The sequence below is a fragment of the Stegodyphus dumicola genome, chromosome 8 (genome assembly GCF_044657685.1).
Source record: "Stegodyphus dumicola isolate Sdum_Otavi_A_Nest chromosome 8, ASM4465768v1".
NCBI classification, from domain to species: domain Eukaryota; kingdom Metazoa; phylum Arthropoda; class Arachnida; order Araneae; family Eresidae; genus Stegodyphus; species Stegodyphus dumicola.
The window spans coordinates 18,176,148-18,198,587 of record NC_140775.1 but is presented as its reverse complement, the minus strand read 5'-3'; the positions used below and the strand labels follow the sequence as shown (position 1 = coordinate 18,198,587).

General features: G+C 31.9%; 2 protein-coding genes across 3 annotated transcripts in view; one reads left to right on the top strand and one right to left on the bottom strand.

The window, feature by feature from the left end:
* The window catches only part of LOC118184330 (serine/threonine-protein kinase/endoribonuclease IRE1-like), a 96,615-nt gene extending 84,103 nt beyond the window's left edge, over nt 1-12,512 (bottom strand). The window contains exon 1 of the mRNA XM_035353991.2: nt 12,302-12,512. Coding sequence (XP_035209882.2) covers nt 12,302-12,385 — 84 coding nt within the window. The 5' untranslated portion in view covers nt 12,386-12,512. The remainder of the gene's footprint in view (nt 1-12,301) is intronic.
* A 235-nt stretch (nt 12,513-12,747) lies between these two features.
* The window catches only part of LOC118184331 (testis-expressed protein 2-like), a 44,395-nt gene continuing 34,702 nt past the window's right edge, over nt 12,748-22,440 (top strand). For both annotated transcript variants that reach the window (XM_085821627.1, XM_035353993.2), the window contains exons 1-2: nt 12,748-14,236; nt 17,874-18,118. In XM_085821627.1, the coding sequence (XP_085677753.1) occupies nt 12,977-14,236; nt 17,874-18,118 (1,505 nt within the window). In that variant the 5' untranslated portion in view covers nt 12,748-12,976. The remainder of the gene's footprint in view (nt 14,237-17,873; nt 18,119-22,440) is intronic.

The window sequence follows — 22,440 nt, the reverse complement described above, 5'->3', positions numbered from 1 at the left end:
TTATTATCTAGGAAATTACTAACATTCTTACTTGTATATGATTCGTATTAAATTTTAAATCATGGAGCAAATAACTTTGTTTCAATTACTTATAAGTTTTAAAATGCATATTTCTGAGACACAAAATGCAAGTCAGGGTTCTGAGTTAGTTTATTACTACAGACACATAAGGGTCCACCTGCAGTTTTAATGTGTAGTACCTAATCAATATAAGCTCAAAAAATAACTATTGATGCATTGAAACCACACACAGGCCGACATAAAGAATATATGATACACATTTGCTACCTTCCTGTCATCAACTGTCATGTTAAGTGTAGAGGGGGGGCGAAGATGAAACAGTACACCATTTACATTCCAGCTGATGAAAACAGGCCACTGGGAGAAAAAGAATCTTATAAAACTAAGTACTGGTTTTAAGTTTCCATATTCAATTTGACATTCATATCATATAAGCGAAATGATGTGCTTAAATATACAATATGCTGCATTTAAAAGTTGACCATTTACAGAAACAGCACATGAAAAAATGTCACAAATGATCTCTCTCTTTAGATCAGTTAATTCTATCTACATCAAGGGTTCCAACAGAGACATTATTGAACTCCTGCAGGTTAATGAAATTTCAATCAAGTCAATGATGATTAAGGGATCAATCAATACCAGAACATGCACTGGCAATTCACTGGCATAATTAAGGGCACTTATACATTACCCCATAAATCAAAGGCTGAAATTACAGCAATGGTCGCCAATTGCTACTCCAGAATTCTAAAGTAAGTGGTCACCCATAATTGGGGCCGAAGAGGCCAGTCAGCAAGATAATATGTAAGTACCTAATTAAGATTCTACTTAATCCCGATTACAAAAAGTGTCAATTAATAAAATTGATAATTAATTGTTTATTGATATACAGTTGTATCATGTAGTGAAGAAGAAAAAAATCATATAAAATAAATGAAGAAAAATTACTTATTATAATTTTCAATTAATATTTTTTAATATATAATTTTTTATGCAATATAAAAAACAAACGCAATAAAAAAATTTTAAAATAAAAGAAAATTTGAAAGGTTTCAGATTTTAAAGTATGTCCAAAGGGGCATTTTTTTAACATTTTGTGTGTTACCTTTATTTATTAAATATCATATTCTTTGCATTTAAACCATGAAATTCAGTTCAATAGGTCTATCGCAAAAAAATTTTAAATTGAGCTTATCTTTAAAATTTCCAATACACAACCTCACGCGCTGGAGATAAAAATGTTTTTTCTGTATAATGTTGCCATGGCTCGCTTTGAAATCCTTGAATTGGTTAATCAAAAATCCATTAAAGATTTACAAAATATGAAATCGATCATAAAACAAAGTCCAAATTTCAAATTTGGGCTTCCATATGCCCATATTGGCAGTAGGATAAGTTTAATCAAAATTTGATGGCTCTAGGTACTTTTTTTTTATCACAATGCGAGAAATATACACACATTTATGCAGATTCTTCATTATTTAATTTCTTCACATATATAATACAGGGTGATAATATTTGGTGACGACTGTTTAAAAAGTGAAATGGACTTTGGACGCAAAATCGCAAAACGTAAACAATAGTTCCTTAGGCACAAAGCCCATTTGGACTAATAAATGCAATATAAAAATATATGGTACATATTTCCTTTCAAATCACTTTGGATAATAATTCATTTATTATATTCATTATTTATTTTTATTATAATTAAGGATTGTCTAATCATAAAATTAGTCCTATTAAGGACAGGAAAAAAATGAGAAGGCTTCTTCTCATTTTTTTCCTGTTTTAAATTATTTATCGGTAATACAGTCAAAAGTCGTTAATTCGGACACCCATAATCCGGAATGATCTATAATCCGGACCTCAAAGCTAAAATCTTTCTGCGCATGCGCCGCGTTGACGCATGCTCATAGGCGTTTTACGCGTCCGCGTAAGACATTTACGACTGCGCACATGCGTCTGCGCAAGTGCAGAATACGTTTTCGCGTCGGACGGCATAATCTAAAATTATCTAATTATCTATTTCAGTTAATGTTGATGATTGCGTTGTTCCTTAATCTTCGAATTGGATCTGGATTATTATTTTTTGCAGACTGTAAGACCAATTTTATAAAAGTAAACTTGAACTTTCGATTATGTCAAATAGAATTTCCGATTCTGGAGCTCCCAAAGGATCATACAAAACGAAAGTATGTTTCGATGTCCAAACAAAAAGTGAAATTGCTGCAAAAAATGGATAAAGACATGAAGAATGTGACAGAGAGGTTAGTGAAAACGAAAAAATTTTGATTGACAAGTTAGTCGGTATTCTCGACACAACAATTAACGGGACTTGAACAGCGGAACTTTGTAACTGAACAAGAAATTGTGTCTGTTTATAGAATTAAAGAGAAAGTATTATCACATAAAACGAAGCAACTTAAAACAACTTACATTGAAAGAAATGTTTAATAAAGTAAACAAATAAATATTAAGCTTTTTTTTTTTTTTTTTTTTGTAAATTTTGATACCCTTTAGATTATAATTGTTCTTTATTTCATAAATAACGGTTTCATATTTTTAATTTTAGAATTCCTGCATGCCATCTTTTGAGATTTAAACTGATGATCTATAATCCGGAAAAATCGATAATCCGGAATCACCGAAGACCCGACGAGTCCGGATTAACGACTTTTGACTGTATATAGAAAGAACATGCAGAGGATGGAAGACAAGGAACAGATTCATGAATATCAGTCATTTTAACCCCTGATATTTCTTTAAAAAAGTCATTTTAATAGATAGTCAATAAATATCAGCCATTTCAATCACTGATATTTATAAAAAAAAAAGTATTATTTTGATATTTACAAGAATTATTCAAATGAGCAGCCATCAACTGCAATACATGCATCGCAATGGACTGACAGGCATACACTTTATAGATGACAAGCATATCATATATAATTTTGCAACAAGTACTTCTGGCAATCAGATTTTCAGAACAGTCTATCTGCATAAATGATATCTATTATCATTGTAATGCATGTATTGCAGTTATTCCTCATTCACTTGAACAGTTCTTATAAATATCACACACTACTTGTAAATATTCATGACTAAAATGACTTCTCATATTCTATTATGTATTTACTATGTCTACATTTCACATTCCACCACACATTGTACCACAAACATTATTGCATCACCCTTACAGTTAACCCATGCTCTATCACCCTTAACCCGTTCAGTACGGGCGTGTCAAATGTGCATCAGCAGAGAACATCACCTCACAGCCAGGTGTGTCATATCTGAATCGCCATTTAATTCACTCTATGGCCGGGCGTACCACATTTGACTTAAATTTTAGAACATTTAATTAATATTTTTTGATGCCGCTGGATGTAGCTGTATGTCTGTTATTGGGAAATACATTGAAAGTTAAGTTATGAGTACCTTCATTCCTATGCAATGTCTATTATTTTTGGTATTTTGTTTCGGAATAAGAGGGACATTCGTGGGTGGGTGTTGAGCAATGTAATGTCTCTTTAACTGTGTCATTTGATATAAACAAATGCACGTGTTCTCGATGCTCTGAGGTACTTTTTATTTTTGCGATATAGATATTTGAACGTAGAAGAATATACAGAAATGCTAATTCATTAGTGTTGAGTAATGTGATGGCTATTACTGCGTCATTTCATATAAATGAATGAACATGTTCTCGATGCTCTGGAATACTTTTTAATTCGATTTATTTATTTTGCTTTTTATTTTTTTATCCCCGAATAGTGGAGTAGATATTCTATCATTAGAAACTCTTTTATTACTCTTAGATTTTTCCGGCATTGAGATGAATATTTTGTATGGCTTAGCGAATTTTTTTTTTTTTTTTAATGTTCTATTGCTAGTGTTCTATTTTTTAATGGACTTTGCGTACACCCATGTTTCAAAGAATATCATACACTGTCTCTTTTTTGTTCCTTTTCATTGTTTGCACATTGAATTTTCATGAAAGACAGTTTTAATATTTTTTAATTTTAATTATGTGTTGTGTTAAATAAAATCTGTGATTGTTTGGATATTTTTCCATATACATTTAATTGTGGGATAAAGGAAAATTTATATTATCCTAGAATGAGAATTTGAGAATTTTTAAAAAAATTAAGGAAAATAAAGGTTTAAAATTAATTCAGACAACTACCTGAATATTCTTCTCATAATGTACCAAAAACTGGAAAAATTGGATGACAAATTTAATTTATACGAATTTTTTTCCAAAGTTAGGCTTAGCAGCACGAATTGCCCGTCCCCACAAGATGACGTATCTAGTTAACACGGCATCCCAAGAGAACGCTTCGGTAACAGAGGTGCTTGTTGCGAACGGGTTAAAGTTACAACCAGCAGTTCTGTGATACTCTATATATGAGATATTGCAGTGAAAAACCAACCCAAACTTGCCTCACTAATGCTTGATACATATGAGAGAGGCTCATTTCAGTGAATGCTATTTGTGATAAAAAAAGAGACATTTACTATTAGCATTTGTCATTAACTTACATAACTATACTTGGATAATTGCTTTTTGTTCTTATTATTTTTTTCTTTATTGATTATATTTTTCTTGCAATCAAGGAAAGGGTACACAGAGCCAGTGCAACCAGTATGAATGCAATGAGCAGCAGAATTTAGGGACAGCAATTTTTTTAGAATTTAGGGAAGTATCAGACAGCAGAATTTTAATGCTGCACAGTTTGCATTGGGTAGCAAAATACTTAGCTCTGGCCCTGTTAGTGCATTATGTCTGGTTCATAACACTGTTTCTATTTAATGGCATTTGAATTTATATTATTATTCTTCCTTTTTGACATTATTTTAGGATTTAAGAGCAATTTAACATGATTTGATAATTTTTTTTAAACCTCAGTACGCTTAAAACATTTTCCACACACAACAACTGTTATTTCTTTCCCTATTATCGCATTTCAGCTCAAATTATATCGCTAGAATGCTCTAATTTCATAAAATAAGGCAGAAATTGTATGTACTTTATTCACTTATTTTTTTTATTTGTATATTCCTATAATTTTCATCTTAAATACTATACTGATAAAAAAAAAAAGGAAGCATACTGTGAAATTACTGCAAGTAAAGCTCTAAAACAGGGGTTTTCAACCCCATGCCCGTGGGCACCATAGCACCTGCCGATCGTTTAACATGTGACCGCCACTGAGCTATCATAATGAAAATGTTTTAGTTTTCAATAAAATTCTATGCGAAACTTTTCTCATTTTTAACTTTTTCAGGACGGGTGTCACATTATGCATTCCCTAAGAACGTCTCTTACAGCCAGGCGGCCCATCCACGCATTGCTAGAGATTGCATTCAGAGGACAGGTGATGCGTATACGCATTTTAAGCTGGAACGTTTTTCTGAAGGCGACTAGATGGCATCCATTACTTTTGAAATAAACACAGTTTTAGGTTCCTGACCTTGAGTTTGATATATTGTGTTTGACTTTGGTATTTTACTCATCAGTTGTTGTGAGGGTGGGGGGGGAGGGGAAAGCGTAAACAGAGGTGAGCTCTTTAAATCGCAGCATGTTAATGAAAACAGTTGCGTGTCTGATTTATATCCAATTCCTTTTTTTATTCTATTTTTTCCTTTACGGTCTTTTAGGGTTAGTATGTGGAGTATTGTTACGTTTTACATCGCCTTAAGATATATTTCCGTTTCTTCTCTTTTTATTTCGGAAAGCCTCACCTCCAGTCTATTATGGCGGGAAGGCACTATTTATCAGAGGAAGAATACCCTCGTATGGTCAATGAACCATTTATTAACGAAGATGAGAGTGATGATTCATTTTCTAAAGAGTTAGAAAGTGATACTTCTCCGTGCTTCGAGATTTACCACACTCAGTCTTCATTTTAAATTTTGTTACTTCTTACTGTAAATAGTCTTTATTGTGTTGTTTTATTAATTTTAAACTTTATTGATGGATTTTATCAATTAAAACTTTGGAATAATTTGAATAGTGCTTCCAAAAATTATTTTACAAGATAAACAATTTTTTAGTACATTTTCATGTAAAATAAAGGAAAAAAAAACGTTATTAAGTGCTAATTTTAATATATATAAGAGCTCAAATAATAATCTAAAACGATACCAAAAATTGCGATGCTAGAAGCGAAACTTTTTTTTTTCTGATTTTTTAAAAAAAAAAAATTAGGCTTAGCGATGCAAAACCTCCGTCCTGTACAGTTACTGCCTTCGCTTTCCTTCCGTCCCGCACGAGCGTCTTAAACAAAGGTGCGCCATCGCAAAAAAGTTAACGAATGAGAAATTGCATCCAACACAGATACTAGCACAAAGCAAAGTGCGACCAATTTCTGTTTATGTACATGTATTACGAACTCTATCCAACGATAAATTCACCTTAGAAAAGTAAATGGTGCTTGCCAACCAACAGATATTCTAAAATGTGCTCTAAGAGATTAAAAGGTTGGGAACCCCTGCTCTAAAACGTTTGAAAGAATAAAACAATTAAATACAACATTAATGATTTAAGGTTTTTATTACACTAGATAATTTGATACTTTTCTGTTATTAAGACTGGATTCAGAAATGTAAGTACGCATGTAGTATGTACGTACATATTGTTGCATTTTTCTTTTCTGACACCAGTTGTTGCGTTTTTTATTCTTCTGACACCAGTTGTTACGTTATTTTTTTCCTTCACATTCGTACGGGGTTCGTGTGGATTTGGAGTGAATAATGACGACACTTGATGAAGTATCGAAATACACTTTATTGGCCAGTGTTCTCAGGACAGTTCCAAAATACGTTTTACAGTCGCCGATGAACTACTATAAACACGCTGACTTGATCAGCAACACAGCCTTCAGGTTATCAGGCTATCATGGTAGAGACAGCTTCACTGCAAAGCACCAAAATACAGCTCTCAACTCTGCGCGGTCGTTCTCGGAACTCCACGTACTCTCGAGACTCTCCACGCTATAACTCACGATGCACTCAACGACACACAGAGCTTATTTTGGCTTTGTGTAGCAGCGAGTTTTGGTGCAAAAATCGCCGCTTCGTAAGCCAAAATAACGAGTCAAAGAATTGCACAAAATCGGTATCCATGTACCAACAAAAATCGCCAAGTTTCGCCAAGGGGTACCCTAAACTATACTTTTACCAATTAAAGTTCATAATGAAATTCAGTCTCAGTCTTTACATTAATTTATACCCAGGTCAAATACTTTTCCACTGTAATTCTCAGTCACATTTCTCTTTTGCATATCACAGTCTGAATAAAATAAGGCCAAGTACTGATGAAAACTATGAAACATGAACTAACATAATGAAAAGTCAGATCTAAAATAGTTCGTTCACCACTCTGTAGTTCATTTGCAGCAGCCGTACAGTTCCAATGTTTGCACCAGGGTCATTCATGAATAGAATCCGATCCTTTACGAGCAGAAGTATCCAGGTTTAGAAACAAGTCCTTGTCTTCAAAATCTGCACTACGAGATGCACACATAGTTTGGAAAGTGGGTGAATTTTCTTTCAATACTGGAGTGAACTGCTTAACTGCACATTAACTTCTGTCATCTCTGCATCACATGCACTTTCAGATGGTTCAAGACTTGCCGAGTGCATTTTCATAACTTCACTATCAGTTTCTAGGAACTTGACAGTTGCATTTTTACTTTCTTCTACCTCTACTTCAGGCACGTGAGAATCAAAATCTTCCTTCCTGTCTTTTATTTCTTCATGTTTTTGTTCTTTTTCTTTAATCCCATTACATATTTCATCGATCATTTCTGGATCTTTCTCAGGCAGTTCTTAGCTACTTCTTTCATTTCTTCATCCTTGGATTCTCCAGATGCCACTACTGTCCTTTTCACATCTTATTTTATGGCTCCAGTTTCTTCTGCAAGCTCCACTTTCAGCGGTTGGAGTTGCTTTCACACCTTTTCTTGGCCTTCATTTATTTCTTCCCACTGGGCTTTCTTATCTTCCAGTCCGGCATTGATCTCAGCTGTCATCTTTTTATATCCAGCTTTTATCTCATCATATTCGGCTTTTATCTCAGCTTTCATCTCTTCCTGTCCGGCTTTCAACTCAGCTAAAAGGTCCATCAAAGTCTGCAGGCAGGTCATTGGCATTCACTCGCAAATCCCACTTCTGACAAATGGGCTATTTCTCACCAAATGTAGCAACCCTGCCTTCCTTTGCCATTTATGGCAACCCTAAACTGCTTTGCGGGAAAGCTATCTTATCGTGCCTGTACATTTCGTAACAATATGTACGTGTATGTGTGTACAAACACACACATATACATTTTTGAATCTGGTCCTGATAATGAAAAAGTACAAATAATTTTTTTTTTTTTTTTTTTTTTTTTTTTTTTTTTTTATCATAGTACTAGGAACAACCCTAGATCACAGAAGTTGCTCCAAGCAAAGAGGTGCATTATGAAGCCCCAACAACACAGATCATGAAAAGAGATCATCAGAATTTAAATACTACTACTAACTAGTTTGATTGGTTTGGCAGATCTTTAGAATATGGTAACTGGTAGTTTGGCAACATTTTGGAGGCGATAAAGGTTACTACCTGGGACTTTGGTAATAATGTGAGCAGTACTCATTTCCGATTACGCATTATTTTGTGTGAGGGAAATGAGAGATCATGGGATATGTCATGTGATACTAATGGACGAATTACGGTTCTTTAATCGGAAAAGGGGGGAAATCGGGAAAAATCTGGAAATTTTGTATTTGGCTTTATTCTGTGTTGTGTGAAACAGTGTTCGTTAATTTTTGGATCCCATGGCCCTAACTAAAGTGAATTCGAAATGGGTATTTAGTGGGATTGAAAGGGGTAGTACAGTCAAAAGTCTTTAATCCGGACTCGTAGGGACTTCGGCGATTTCGGATTATCGATTTTTCCGGATTATAGATCATCAGTTTAAATCTGGTAAGATGGCATGCAGAAATTATAAAATTAAAAATATGAAACCGTAATTTATAAAATAATGAGCAATTATGATCTAAAGGGTATCAAAATTTACCAAAAAAGAAGCCTAATATTTATTTGTTTACTTTATTAAACATTTCTTTCAACGCGCGGATGCGTAAAGCATACCTTACGCATAGCCGAAATTAGAAAATTGCAACCAGAAAACTATTTGATTTGTATTTGTGGTATTTATAATGACGAGGAATTTGATTTAAATCATATCAAAGACGGAGTACATCGAAATTAAATACTACATTTAGTAAGGAATTATAAGCCGAATAAAATAAAAACATCTGCTCTGAAGATAACGATAGTGTTGACAAATCAACTTCCAGTTCATTGCGCGCCGGGACGTCTTCCCCCCCCCCGCGCAGAGCAGCGTGAAATTGATAAACAGATTTCGGAACGGTTAGATAAACAAAGAATATGCCTTTATCCATTTTTTGTAGCAATTCGTTTTTTGTTTGATGGACATCGAAACATACTTTCATTTTCTAGATCCTTTGGGAGCTCCAGCATCGGAAATTCTATTTGACATAATCAAAAGTTCAAGCTTACTTTTAGAAAATTGCTCTTACAGTCTGCAAAAAATAATAAGCCGGATCCAATTCGAAGATTAAGGAACAACGCAATCATCAACATTAACTGAAATAGATAATTAGATAATTTTAGCTTATACCGTCCGTTATACATTAAACGCGCACGCGAAAACATATTCTGCACTTGCGCAGACGCATATGCGCAGTCGTAAATGTCTTGGGCACACGAGTAAAATGCCTATGCGCATGCGCAGAAAGATTTTAGCTTTGAGGTCCGGATTATGGGTGTCCGAATTAACGACTTTTGACTGTAATAAGTGTTTCTTTAAGGTTGTGCGAGATAGAAGTAAAGATGTTTTATTAAGTTATTTATTTTACTTGGTACCTTGCTGTGAACTATAAGTATGATTTTAAAGATCCTGAAACAGGCGCACATACGCTTGCTTTTTATTTAGCGGATGAAATAAGAAATGTTTATCGGACACGTAATCAAGATTCGGAAGAAGATTAGTATTTTTAATTATTTGAGGATATTATTTTTATGCATTGTTCTAAATGTAAGGTGGAAGTAAAGTAATTTGGTATTATTGAGAAAATTGTTATTAGCAATGATTTAGTTTAAAGTAATTAGGATTGTAAGCTAATTTTTATTAATTTAATGTATGTGCTTATTTATATTTTAAGTAGTGTTTTTGAATTTAATTATATTTTAATTAAATGATAGTTATTTTGTGAATTTTATGTTTGTAGGAATTTGGTATACGTTTTAGTTGAAGTAAACGTGCATGGAAATAATTTAAATATTTGACACTAAGTATTTGTAATGTTTGCGATATGAATTCGTTGGTGACGTTTATAATATAATAGATAATTTAGAGGTAAAAGTTTTTGAATATTTTATTTATTTTATATGTGGAAATGTTCATATTTGGAAAGGGTATATACTTTTTCGTTATTAGGTAATTTCATGTATGTTCTTTTTAACGGGTTTAAAGATTCAGAAAATTGTCATGCATTTTCGTGAAATTTTTCTAATTTATGAGAAAAAAGGAGTGTACATGGATATGTTGAAGAGTGTATGCAATGCCATTTTTGTGCAATTCTGGGATTTTTTTTTTAAGTAAAAATAAGTCGACGTGTACATGGTTTACTGATATTTTAATTAAATGATAGTTATTTTGTGAATTTTATGTTTGTAGGAATTTGGTATACGTTTTAGTTGAAGTAAACGTGCATGGAAATAATTTAAATATCTGACACTAAGTATTTGTAATGGTTGCGGTATGAATTCATTGGTGACGTTTATAATATAGTAGATGATTTAGAGGTAAAAGTTTTTGGATATTTTATTTATTTTATATGTGGAAATGTTCATAGTTGTAAAGGGTAAATATTTTTTCGCGATCAGGTAATTTCATATATGTTCTTTTTACCGGGATTAAAGATTGAGAAAATTGTCATGTATTTTCGTGAAACTTTTCTAATTTATGAGAAAAAAGCAGTGTACATGGATATAGTGCGCAATGCCATTTTTGTGTAATTCTGGGATTTTTTTTAAGTAAAAATAAGTCGACGTGTACATGGTTTATGTGTATGTGTTATTTTGAAAAACGCGTAAAGAGTATGGTATTGTGCACATTTTCCCAATTTTGCAGTGAATATTTGTCATGATTAAGCAGTTTTGTTAGATAAAATTTCTAGCATAAGTGTAATTCGGCTAGTAGATTGTTGGAAGAAGTGTTCAGTAAATAAAAAGAAAAGAAACACGTCTTTACTTCGTGAAGACAAAATGGCGGCGGGGAAAAAAAAATAGAGGGTTGCTGTAGGAGAGTTGGTCGCCAAATTTTCGCCAAAAAATCGCCAAGTTACCATAATGTAAAGATTAACCTGGTTTATTTGATTACAGCAAAACACACTCAGACTATGCACCTAAGGGAAGGGATGTCTTTGTGGAGAACCTTCTAAAGGAAACTGGCTCACTACACATGGGGAAAATTGCAATACTATTAACTGATTATAATACTTAATTAATGAATGGAATTTTTTTAGCAGTACTTAATGCAAAATGACTACAGTCTTTAATCTTCTAGGAGATTTGTCTGATTCCATTTGACGTTTGCTGTATTTAACGATGTAAGGATCGATGCCAATAAACTTTTATAAAGAGTGTAATACACTTGATTGTTTCCGGGAGACTAGACGGTCTGATACCCCCCCCCCGAAAAAAAACTAGTACTTTTCTGCTATCGCGACAGGATTCAGAAATGCATGTATGAAGGCATACATGTATGTGTCAATGTTCGTGTGAACACACTCACATATACACATACATAAGTTTCTGAACACGGTCTTGATAACAGTACCAAAAATGTATTTCTGGCTCCCGGTAATACTTTGATTGTCTAAGTCAAAGGAAATGAAAATAATTTGTTCTACACTCGATCGGATAAAAGAATTCTTTAACATATGAATCTACTTCATTAGAAAGGCAAATTTCATCACGGCGGCATTAATTTTTCCCTACAATGAGCACAACAGCAACGCACCATACGGAGGTTAACGTTAGTCTGAAACATTCATAACTTTCAACTTTACAGATGGAATATAAAACAACCACTAGTTATATGTCATAAATAACTCTTAATTTTAATTTCAACTAGCAATGGGAAAAGATTATTGTTACATGTATTACATCTTTGTGATTAAAGTAAAATTTAACATCTTACTTCATCTGCTGTGACACAGAAGGAAATATGAATTCCTGACAAACTTAAGAAAGCTATAATGTAAATAAGTTCCTTATAAAACATGCTGCTTTAACTAAATAAAGAGCATCGTCTACAATTATTCATGAACATAACCAAATGTTTCTGTTTCAGATGTAAACATGATAAAAAAAACATAACCATTGAAACTGTTAAAACAGTTACAGTTAATAAATAAACAGAGAAAAGTAGTTTACCACGCATTGAATAATATTTATTTACACTGAAAAATCATTCTTAATTTTAAAGTTAAATAAATTTCAACTATTTATATATTCTGCAAACTGGTTAAGATTGCTTTTATATGACTGAATAATAAAATATTTTTGAAATAATAGCTAGTCATCTGATGCAAACTTTGAGAACAAACTTTGATTTGATTTTCATAGATGGCAATATTATTTGTTATTATGTGGGGTGTTATTGTTAGTTTCATTTTCGAGGCAGTTTAAGTGTTCCAATGCGTATATTTGCGTAGACTGGCTATAAGTTGAATGTTGGTGTGAAAGCAGAAAGTATTAGACTTATATTTTCGATGATATGGTTCTCGTAAAGGGAATTTCTTTTTAATGCATCACTGTCTTTGAAGATGTGAAGAGACTGAAATGTTATTTAGATGAAATTGATAATATATTAATGGAAATGAATAGCAAATCGTTCCGAAATATTCCTGGCTCTAAGCATCGTTCTTCTTCTACTGCTCTTATATCTTTACACTTCAACAAGGCAGATGAAGAGCAATTAGAAATTAATTATGGGGAGAAGAGTCCTACTCCTGGACAGAAAGAAACTAAAAATGACACTTTTTCAGAAACGTCATCCACCTCTGGCACTAAATTATCTGATTTTGATGTAAATTTTGTTGATGATGATGAGGAAACTGCATCCAGATCTTCCGTGGAATCCATGTCTGATTCCAAGAGTCGGTCTGAATCAAGGGAATCAACTCCTGGAAGGGATTCCGTTGTGAAAGAGTATTGGTCTCGTATAAGTAGAAGAGCATGCAGTTTAGATTCTGATCTGGGATTAGGCGAAAAAGGACAAGAACCAAATGAAGGTTGGATGTTTTTCAAAGACATAAAAGGAAAACTTGCAAAAACATTAGAAGAACGCAAAGGTAAAGAACACCTATTAAAAGGTGTTAGTAAAGATGATAAATGGAGTGTTAAGGAAATTAGTGACAACGAAAACACATTGGATACAACTGAGTGTGAATGTACACCAACTGATAATGCTGAAGAAAATAAAAAATACTTAAAATTAAGTCCAGCAATAGAAGCTTCAGAAATTGGGAATGAGCACTCTTTCTTTGAGAGCTACATAAATGATGAACTGGAAAAAGCTAAATGTGAAATAGTGGGTATTAAAAAAGAAGACTTAGCACCAAATACTCAAATTCTGTCACAACTAAAAAAATCTCCCAAAAAAATGAAAGATCAAAAAGATACACATAAGAAAGAATTTAGTATGACTCTTTCATCACTTATGAGTAATAGACATCCAAGCACAGAAACAACTACTGAAGAAATAGAAAACACTGTAGATGCTAGCACACTGTGTGCAGATAATATAGGAGTTTCTGGCAAAAATGCTGAGATGCAGGAAAAGAGTATTTTTTTTAACATTTTATCACAAGTTAAAAAATGTGTGTCTTTTATAAGATCATCTTGGAGTAGTGTGACATTTCGTATACTTATTGTAATATTTGCATGTGTAGTTTCTCCTTTCCCTTCCTGGATCTCGGGGTTTTTAATTGGAAGTATTTTGTCCGGCTTTAGTGTATACTGGTTGTTTAAGCCAGGAAGGCCAAAAGACCCTTTTTTTCTTCCCAGTTATAGCCAAATTCTGTCCAATATTCCTATTACTGAAGTAACAGATGAACCTATAATTTACAAAGTGAGTTTTTCATTATTTTTTTCTTTTGTAATATAATAAAAATAAAGATTTTTATGGCATATATATACTACTGAAAAACAAGTTCACAGCATCTTTGCAAAACTTTTAGATACTGGTAGAATTCTTAGTCAGTATGAGAGACGACAAGTAAATGAGGCTTGTTGCCTCTGGTAAAAAAGTGAGAAGAGCCACAAAATTAAGGTGGTCTTAAATGTTAGCTCTTAACTGTGTACAGCTGGTTTTCTGCATTAATACTTTTACTGTAATCAGTATTAGCAAATAAGAAAACATCAAGTCTTTACTGTAATCAGTATTAGCAAATAAGAAAACAGAAATAAGGTTCACAATAAAATTGTTTGGTATTAAAACTGATTTAAACCATAGATGATTAAATATTAAATTATATTTTAAATATATATTGTCATCAGATATTTCAGACTTAAACTGTAAAATAAAATGAAAATGTCATTAAAGGAAAAAATGTTCCTCCCCTTAGTAGTTTTTTACATCTCAACCAAATTGGTTCATATTAATAACAAAAATTAATTAATTTCTGTGTAATTGAGATTTGCCTCAGTTGTTAAAATCTGAAAATATGGTTCAGTTTTGTTATTTTTAGTATGATATTTTTAATATTATAATGTCACTTGTGGAACATTTTACAACTTTTAAAGCAGTTTAATAATATGTTCCTATAATGTTATATCATTTTAAAAGAAAAAGCATTATCATGCTGATACGATAACTGTTTTTTGTCCCCACTCTTAAAAAAAAAACAGAGAAAAAGGTCATATCTCATGTTATCTGAGATTTATACTTAGTATTCTTATAGCATTTATTTTTAATCCGAAATAGGATAGATAAAACATATTTTTAATATTTTCTGAAATTTTTAGGCACTTTTCCTTTTGCGCATAAATCTGGCAGTAGTATCTCATTACGCTTTGGATATAGCTTGTAATATACTTGAATATCCTATAATATGCTTTGCTATATCTTATAATTATATCTGACAAGTCTTGTCAGAATTTCTTTGGAGAAAGAAGCAAGCAGGAGAAGTTATTTTGTTTCCATTATAGAGGCAACAGGCAAAGTTTCCACCTGAAATAAACACTAATTGACATGAGCAACATCCCTTCTAACCTTTTTATAATTAAATTAATTTTTCTCATTTTCTTATTACTAATTATTATGTGTTATTATATCAACTGTTCTTAGGATTTTACGATATTGCAGGCAGATAAAAGTACCAATTTTTAATTTTTAGTCACAAAAAATTTAGTGTAAAGTCCCCCCCCTCCCCATTTTTAAATTTAAGACATGTTTTTTATTTACTATTGTTTTATTGCTAACAAAGATTTTTATAAATGATATTAATTTACAAAATGTTCTTTTCCATTATTCATTCTGACAGGAAAATCTAAATCATATTCCCCCTCTCATTCTTATATTAATAACAAAAATTAAAATAAGAAATCAATCATAGAAAATGATTGAAAGAAAACAATGCGAATTTTCCTCTTTAATGCAAAGAATTAGCTAAAATCCATACAGATTAATTGATTAAAGGAAGAGAATGAATTCACGTTTCTTGGTACAGTCGAAAAAGTCAAAAGTCGTTAATTCGGACACCCATAATCCGGAATGATCTATAATCCGGACCTCAAAGCTAAAAACTTTCTGCGCATGCGCCACGTTGACACATGTGCATAGGCGTTTACACGTGCACATAAGACCTTTACGACTGCACATATGCGTGTGCGCAAGCACAGAATATGTTTTCGCGTGCGCGTTTAATGTATAATGGACGATATAAGCTAAAATTATCTATTTCAGTTAATGTTGATGATTGCGTTGTTCCTTAATCTTCGAATTGGATGCGCCTTATTATTTTTTGCAGACTGTAAGAGCAATTTTATAAAAGTAAACTTGAACTTTCGATTATGTCAAATAGAATTTCTGATGCTGGAGCTCCCAAAGGATCTACAAAACGAAAGTATGTTTCGATATCCATCAAACAAAAAGTGGTATTGCTGCAAAAAATGGATAAAGACATAAAGAAGGTGACAGAGAGGTTAGTGAAAATGAAAAAATTTCGATTGACAAGTTAGTCGGTATTCTCGGCACAGCAATTATGGGACTTGAACAGTGGAACTTTGTAACTGAACAAGAAATTATGTCTGTTTACAGAATTAAAGAGAAAGTATTATCACATAAAACGAAGCAACTCGAACAACTTACATTGAAAGAAATGTTTAATAAAGTAAACAAATAAATATTAAGCTTTTTTTTTTTTTTTTTTTTTTTGTAAATTTTGATACCCTTTAGATCATAATTGTTCTTTATTTCATAAATAACGGTTTCATATTTTTAATTTTAGAATTTCTGCATGCCATCTTACGAGATTTAAACTGATGATCTATAATCCAGAATCGCCGAAGTCCCGACAAGTCCGGATTAACGACTTTTGACTGTATAACCTGCCAAATATCCAGTATTGTGGAAGCACCTTGCCAGCTTTTTTTTTATCCTTGTATGAACAGATTTTTGCTCATGTCGTCAATTTTTTCAGGGCCACCTATTTACTTATTTGTCTATCAGATCAGATTTAGAGAATACATTTCTCATAAAATTGTTCTCATCAATAATTGTATTTTTATAAAGCCTGATTGTTTCCCCCGTCATTTAATTGATGTCAGTTCCTCAGTAAGTAAGTATTTGCACTATTACGAGCAGGATTCTCAAACCACTGCACTAGTTGCAAAATGTATGCTTTTCCGTCTTGGGCAACTTTTCACATTGCACCTCCAAATGCTGTGATTATTATGTAATTCTGATGAACGCCCACTATTGCATGTTTGAGTGCAAAGTAAAAAACATCTTTCATGAAGGAAGATATAGGATCTTCCTCCTTTTTTGGTAAATTGAATGTTTTATTTTTTTATTTTATCCTTTTTTTTTAATGAAAATGCATTAATGTGATGACAAAATTATGAGCAATCATGACATTTATGTGAAAAAATATGACAATGTGTTTTACTCTGAGCTGTTGTTGTCACAAGCAAACTGTAAATGATCATCTTTAGGACTGCCAGGTATTTTTGCATTGGACGATTATCAATAATTTTGGTGAAGGCACAATTTCAAGATAGCCGCTACACAAACCCAAAATAAGAAGTCAAAGAACTACACAAACTCTGTGTCCATGTACACATCGATCTGTTTTCACTTAAAAAACATCGTAGAATGGCACAAACTAGGCATTGCGCACTGCCTTTAATTTGTCCATGTACACATCAATCTATTTTCATTTATATAAAATCAGGAGACTAAAGCAAAGTTAAACGATCATGGTAACCAGAGATGAGATTTCATTGCCAAAATTTTACAAAAAATTATCGCTAATCGAAGGGCACCCAATTCTACACTAGAGCCCAATTATTATGTTTAAATTAATTCTTTTTTGTAGAACCTTTGTAATAAACATTCTGTGATCTTTCTTCATAAAAAGGATTTTTCACTTAAACAAATTCTGTTTGATAACATTTCAAGTTATTATCCTGAGTGAAAAGTTATCATGTAACATAATGTGGGCATGTATTTGTAATTCAATATCCTTTTTAATTATTTTTCTTAGGGATGGATGAATCAGCTACCATATGATATAAACTACAATCCAGATACTTATCATGTAAATTGTACTCGTTCCCTTTATGTTCGTCTTGATGGATCTTATTTGCGAATTTCTTTTCCTCAAAGCAACATTCCAAAGAGAGCTATGTTTAATGAACCTCACCATGACAAGCAGTTCATACATCAACAACATTATGATATAACTGGTGCTTCTGTTGAGTTGTTACCAAAAGGACTTGCAAGGAAGAGGTAAAATACTTTCGGATGATGATGTCAATTTTTGTATGTAGCATATTTTTATGTATTGTGTTTGTTTGTTATAAGTTGTTTGAAGAAAATAATTTCAGTTGCTTTGGTGCAGCTAGTTATTAACTAACTTTGCAGCAATTGCGCAAGTAATAATAACTTGTATTCGCACTAAATGGATTTAAGTCCATACAACATTATATATACATATTATATATATATATGTATGTATATATATAATGTTGTATGATCTTAAATCCATTTAGTGCGAATACAAGTTATTATTATTACTTGCGCAATTGCTGCAAAGTTAGTTAATAATAATTTATTTCCTAAACAGTATTGATTAATTGATTATATTATCTCCTAAGTTTAATTAAAGTAGAATTATTTTAAAAGTGTGCATCCATACTGGTAAGTTATATTTTGAAAGATGTTTTGAAGTAATTTGAAAGCAAAATGTTAATAATGTTTTAACGGGGACTGGAGTTAAATCATCATGAGGAATAATATTTCAATTGTGAAAGGAAAAATTAAAACATGTAATCATTGTCATTGATCGGAAATTAGTTGACTTTTCAAGGGGAACAAACCAACTCCCGCTCAATGAACAATAATTGATAAAAATATGTAAATACGAAAATATTTTGTCTTTACTAGAGTTATAAGTGAAAGCCAAACCGGCAATTCTAGTCAGGCCAAATATTTCCGCGAATAGTTGCTACTCAAAGAACTTATTCTCATGAAGCATTTTAGTCAATTCAATTTGGAGTAAAAATCAATTACTGTAGAGAAATCCTGTAAAACTCGAGTAACCGTCCCCAACATTTTCATCTTTATGTATTTGAGTACTATATAATTTGTAGAAATTAAAAATTGGAATTTGTCATTATGAAATCGAATTCAAAGTAAAGTTGAAATAAACATAGAAGATTATAAAAAAGATAAATAATGCAAACTTTGTAAAAACAAATCAAAGAAAATATAAAAATAATATAAAAATAATATAGAAAATAATATAAATAAGATCAGTGAATGTACATGAAGATATAAAGGCCAGAAAGGTATTAAGTAACTTACATTCTTTCTAGTCGGGGAGTTGGCAAAGTGTTCTCTTCGTGTCTGACTCAGAAGTGTAGGGTGTCCGAAAATTCTTAGCGGCAGTAGGGGCTTTGAATAATATCAGTCGGTAAGACTTGGGTGAAGTAATTTATGGTAGTGGGTGGGACTTGGAATTCTTGAGGGATGTATTTTGTGGAGTTCTTATCTGAGAGAGACCGTCTGTTAAGATTTTTTTGAAAATACTTATATATATATATACATATTATATATATATATGTATGTATATATATATATAAAGTTTTGAAACTGTTAGTTTAGCCATTTGACCAATTATGTATATGTTATGAAACAAATTTTCATATCTTCAGTTTTTGTTGTATAAGAACTTAATTTTGCAGCTTGTGTGACCTATAATCCCTGTACTGTAAAAATTTGATGTTATGTCTATGATATAAATATTTAAACATGTAAAGATATTAATTAGTTTGAACTGTAACAGGAACGTTCATACCAGTATTCATTGCCAGATTAACAATGAACAATTAAAACAAATATTTAGGGTCTGTCATTCAGGTAGATTTGACGGTAAAAATGAGTTATAAATAAACCATTGTTTTTAATTAAAAATCAACAGTAAATCCTTTACATTGTAGCATATTATTAGTTTTAAGTAATACCAATAAATGTCATCATAATATTTGATAAAGTTATAAATTTGGTTTCAGTAATACAAGCTGAATTAGTATATAATGTGTGAAGCTATGTATATGTGACAACTCCATATATCCGTATTGTATTTGTGTGTTTATTGCTCGCTCTTAATCCATTTGCTATTGTAGACAGGTAATGTAACAAACATTTTTCCTTTTATTTTTTAAAATCGTAATTCCATAAAATGCCAAACATGAATTGGTAATGTAAATCAGAATTTTAAAGAAGGAAAGCTGGAAAGAAAGTTAAAACAATAAAATAGTAATGTTCAAGAAAGGAAACAAATCTAAGCATATCAGTATCAATTAATGAAGAGAGAAAACTTAAATCAGTGTACGTTAGAAAAGAAAATAGAAAAAAAGGAAAATGAACAAAACATTATACAAAAGAAATAGCAGGAACATCAATAACACATATTAATTAAGAAAATGTAGATCGTGTATGAAAGAAAGGGAAGAAAGAAACAAAAGTGAAGACAAAAAAAAAAAAAAAAAAACTTCAAATGTTATTTTTGCAGTATATCTATGTAGTAAATACATTTTAATTCCATTGTGCAAGATATCATAATTAAAAATAAATTGCTGTTTAGCATATACAGTCAAAAGTCGTTAATTCGGACACCCATAATCCGGAATGATCTATAATCCGGACCTCAAAGCTACAATTTTTCTGCGCATGCGTCGCGTTCACACATGCGCACAGATGTTTACGAGTGCACGTAAGACCTTTACGGCTGCGAATATGTTTGTGCGCATGTGCGTTTAATGTGTAACGGACGGTATAAGCTAAGCTAAAATTATTTAATTCAGTTAATATTGCATATTGCGTTGTTCCTTAATCTTCGAATTGGATCCGGCTTATTATTTTTTGCAGACTGTTAGAGCAATTTCATAAAAGTAAGCTTGAACTTTCGATTATGTCAAATAGAATTTCCGATATATATTTACTAATATGTAATTTGTATCTACAAAGCGAAAGTATGTTTTGAAATCCGAAATCTGTTTATCAATTTCACGCTGCGGATTGGAAGTTGATCTGTCATCACTATCCTTATCTTCAGGGCAGATGTTTTTATTTTATTCAGCTCATAATTCCTTACTAAGTGTAGTATTTCATCTCGATGTACTCTGTCTTTAATATGATTTAAATCAAGTTCCTCATCATTATAATTCGCTGCCGATAGTGAAGAAAGTGACCCAGAGGTTATTGAAAACGAAAACATTTCGATTGACAAATTAGTCGGTATTCTCAACACAGCAATTATAGGACTTGAACAGCGGAACTTTGTAACTAAACAAGAAATTATGTCTGTTTAATAGAATTAAAGAGAAAGTATTATCACATGAAACGAAGCAACTTACATTGAAAGAAATGTTTAATAAAGTAAACAAATAAATATTAAGCTTTTTCTTTTTGTAAATTTTGATACCCTTTAGATCATAATTGTTCTTTATTTCATAAATTACGGTTTCATATTTTTAATTTTGTAATTTCTGCATGCCATCTTACCAGATTTAAACTGATGATCTATAATCCGTAATCGCCGAAGTCCCGACGAGTCCGGATTAACGACTTTTGACTGTATTTAGTAAATACCGTAACTTTGAGCTGATACGTCACCTTGGCATATATGCAACACACATAATGTTAAAAAAAAATAAGAATTCATCATATATGCTGCAAAAACACATTCCAAAACAAAGCGCTTAATATTCAGTTATTCAGAATTCCTTTCCATATTGATGTAATGATCATCGATAACATTTTATGACATTTAGTAGTATAAATCAAAGTATCAATCAAATCAGTAATGTCAATAAATAAGCAAACATCATACCTTGAACTTGCCAAAAATTAACTCTGCTGATTTCCAATGCATGTTATTTTCAGGGTTTAGTAAACTTTGTCATCATAAATTACCATATTTTGAAAACAGGTGCTTAAATCAGATTATCAAACTGAATTTTATAATTAAAATGAATTACATTTATTTATACAAAACCTTCAGAATCGGACTCATTATTGTCAGAATTAAATAAATTAAGAAAGTGACCATCAAGGTCACTTTGATCATTCTGCTCTAAATCAGTTCTTTCAATGGGCCAACCAGCGGCCGAGCAGTAAAGTTGCTGAATACTGGTAGTTCGGTCTGAGGTTTGAATTCTGCAAAAGGCTGGCTGTATAGACGTTTTCATGGTTTTCCCCATGTGTAACATTTATACGAGCCAGTTTCCGTTAGAAAGTCCTCCACGAAGGCATCCCTCCCTTTAGGCTTTGCCATAATCACATACTCATATTTCTTTCAATGTCACTATCTTCATTTTCTTTTTTGATGATTTCAGATTTAATAAAAGCTGATCTAATCATATCAACATGGATAAGTTGTCATGCTTTATCGACCCACAAGACAGCTTCCTCATGTGAAGTTTTTGTCATCCATTCGAAATTTGTGAAGGATTGTGCTTAACATTTGTTATCAAAAGATTAGGTTTTGTAATATTCGGATACTTGGATAACAGATCATGATATTTTAACTTATCATGTACTAAACT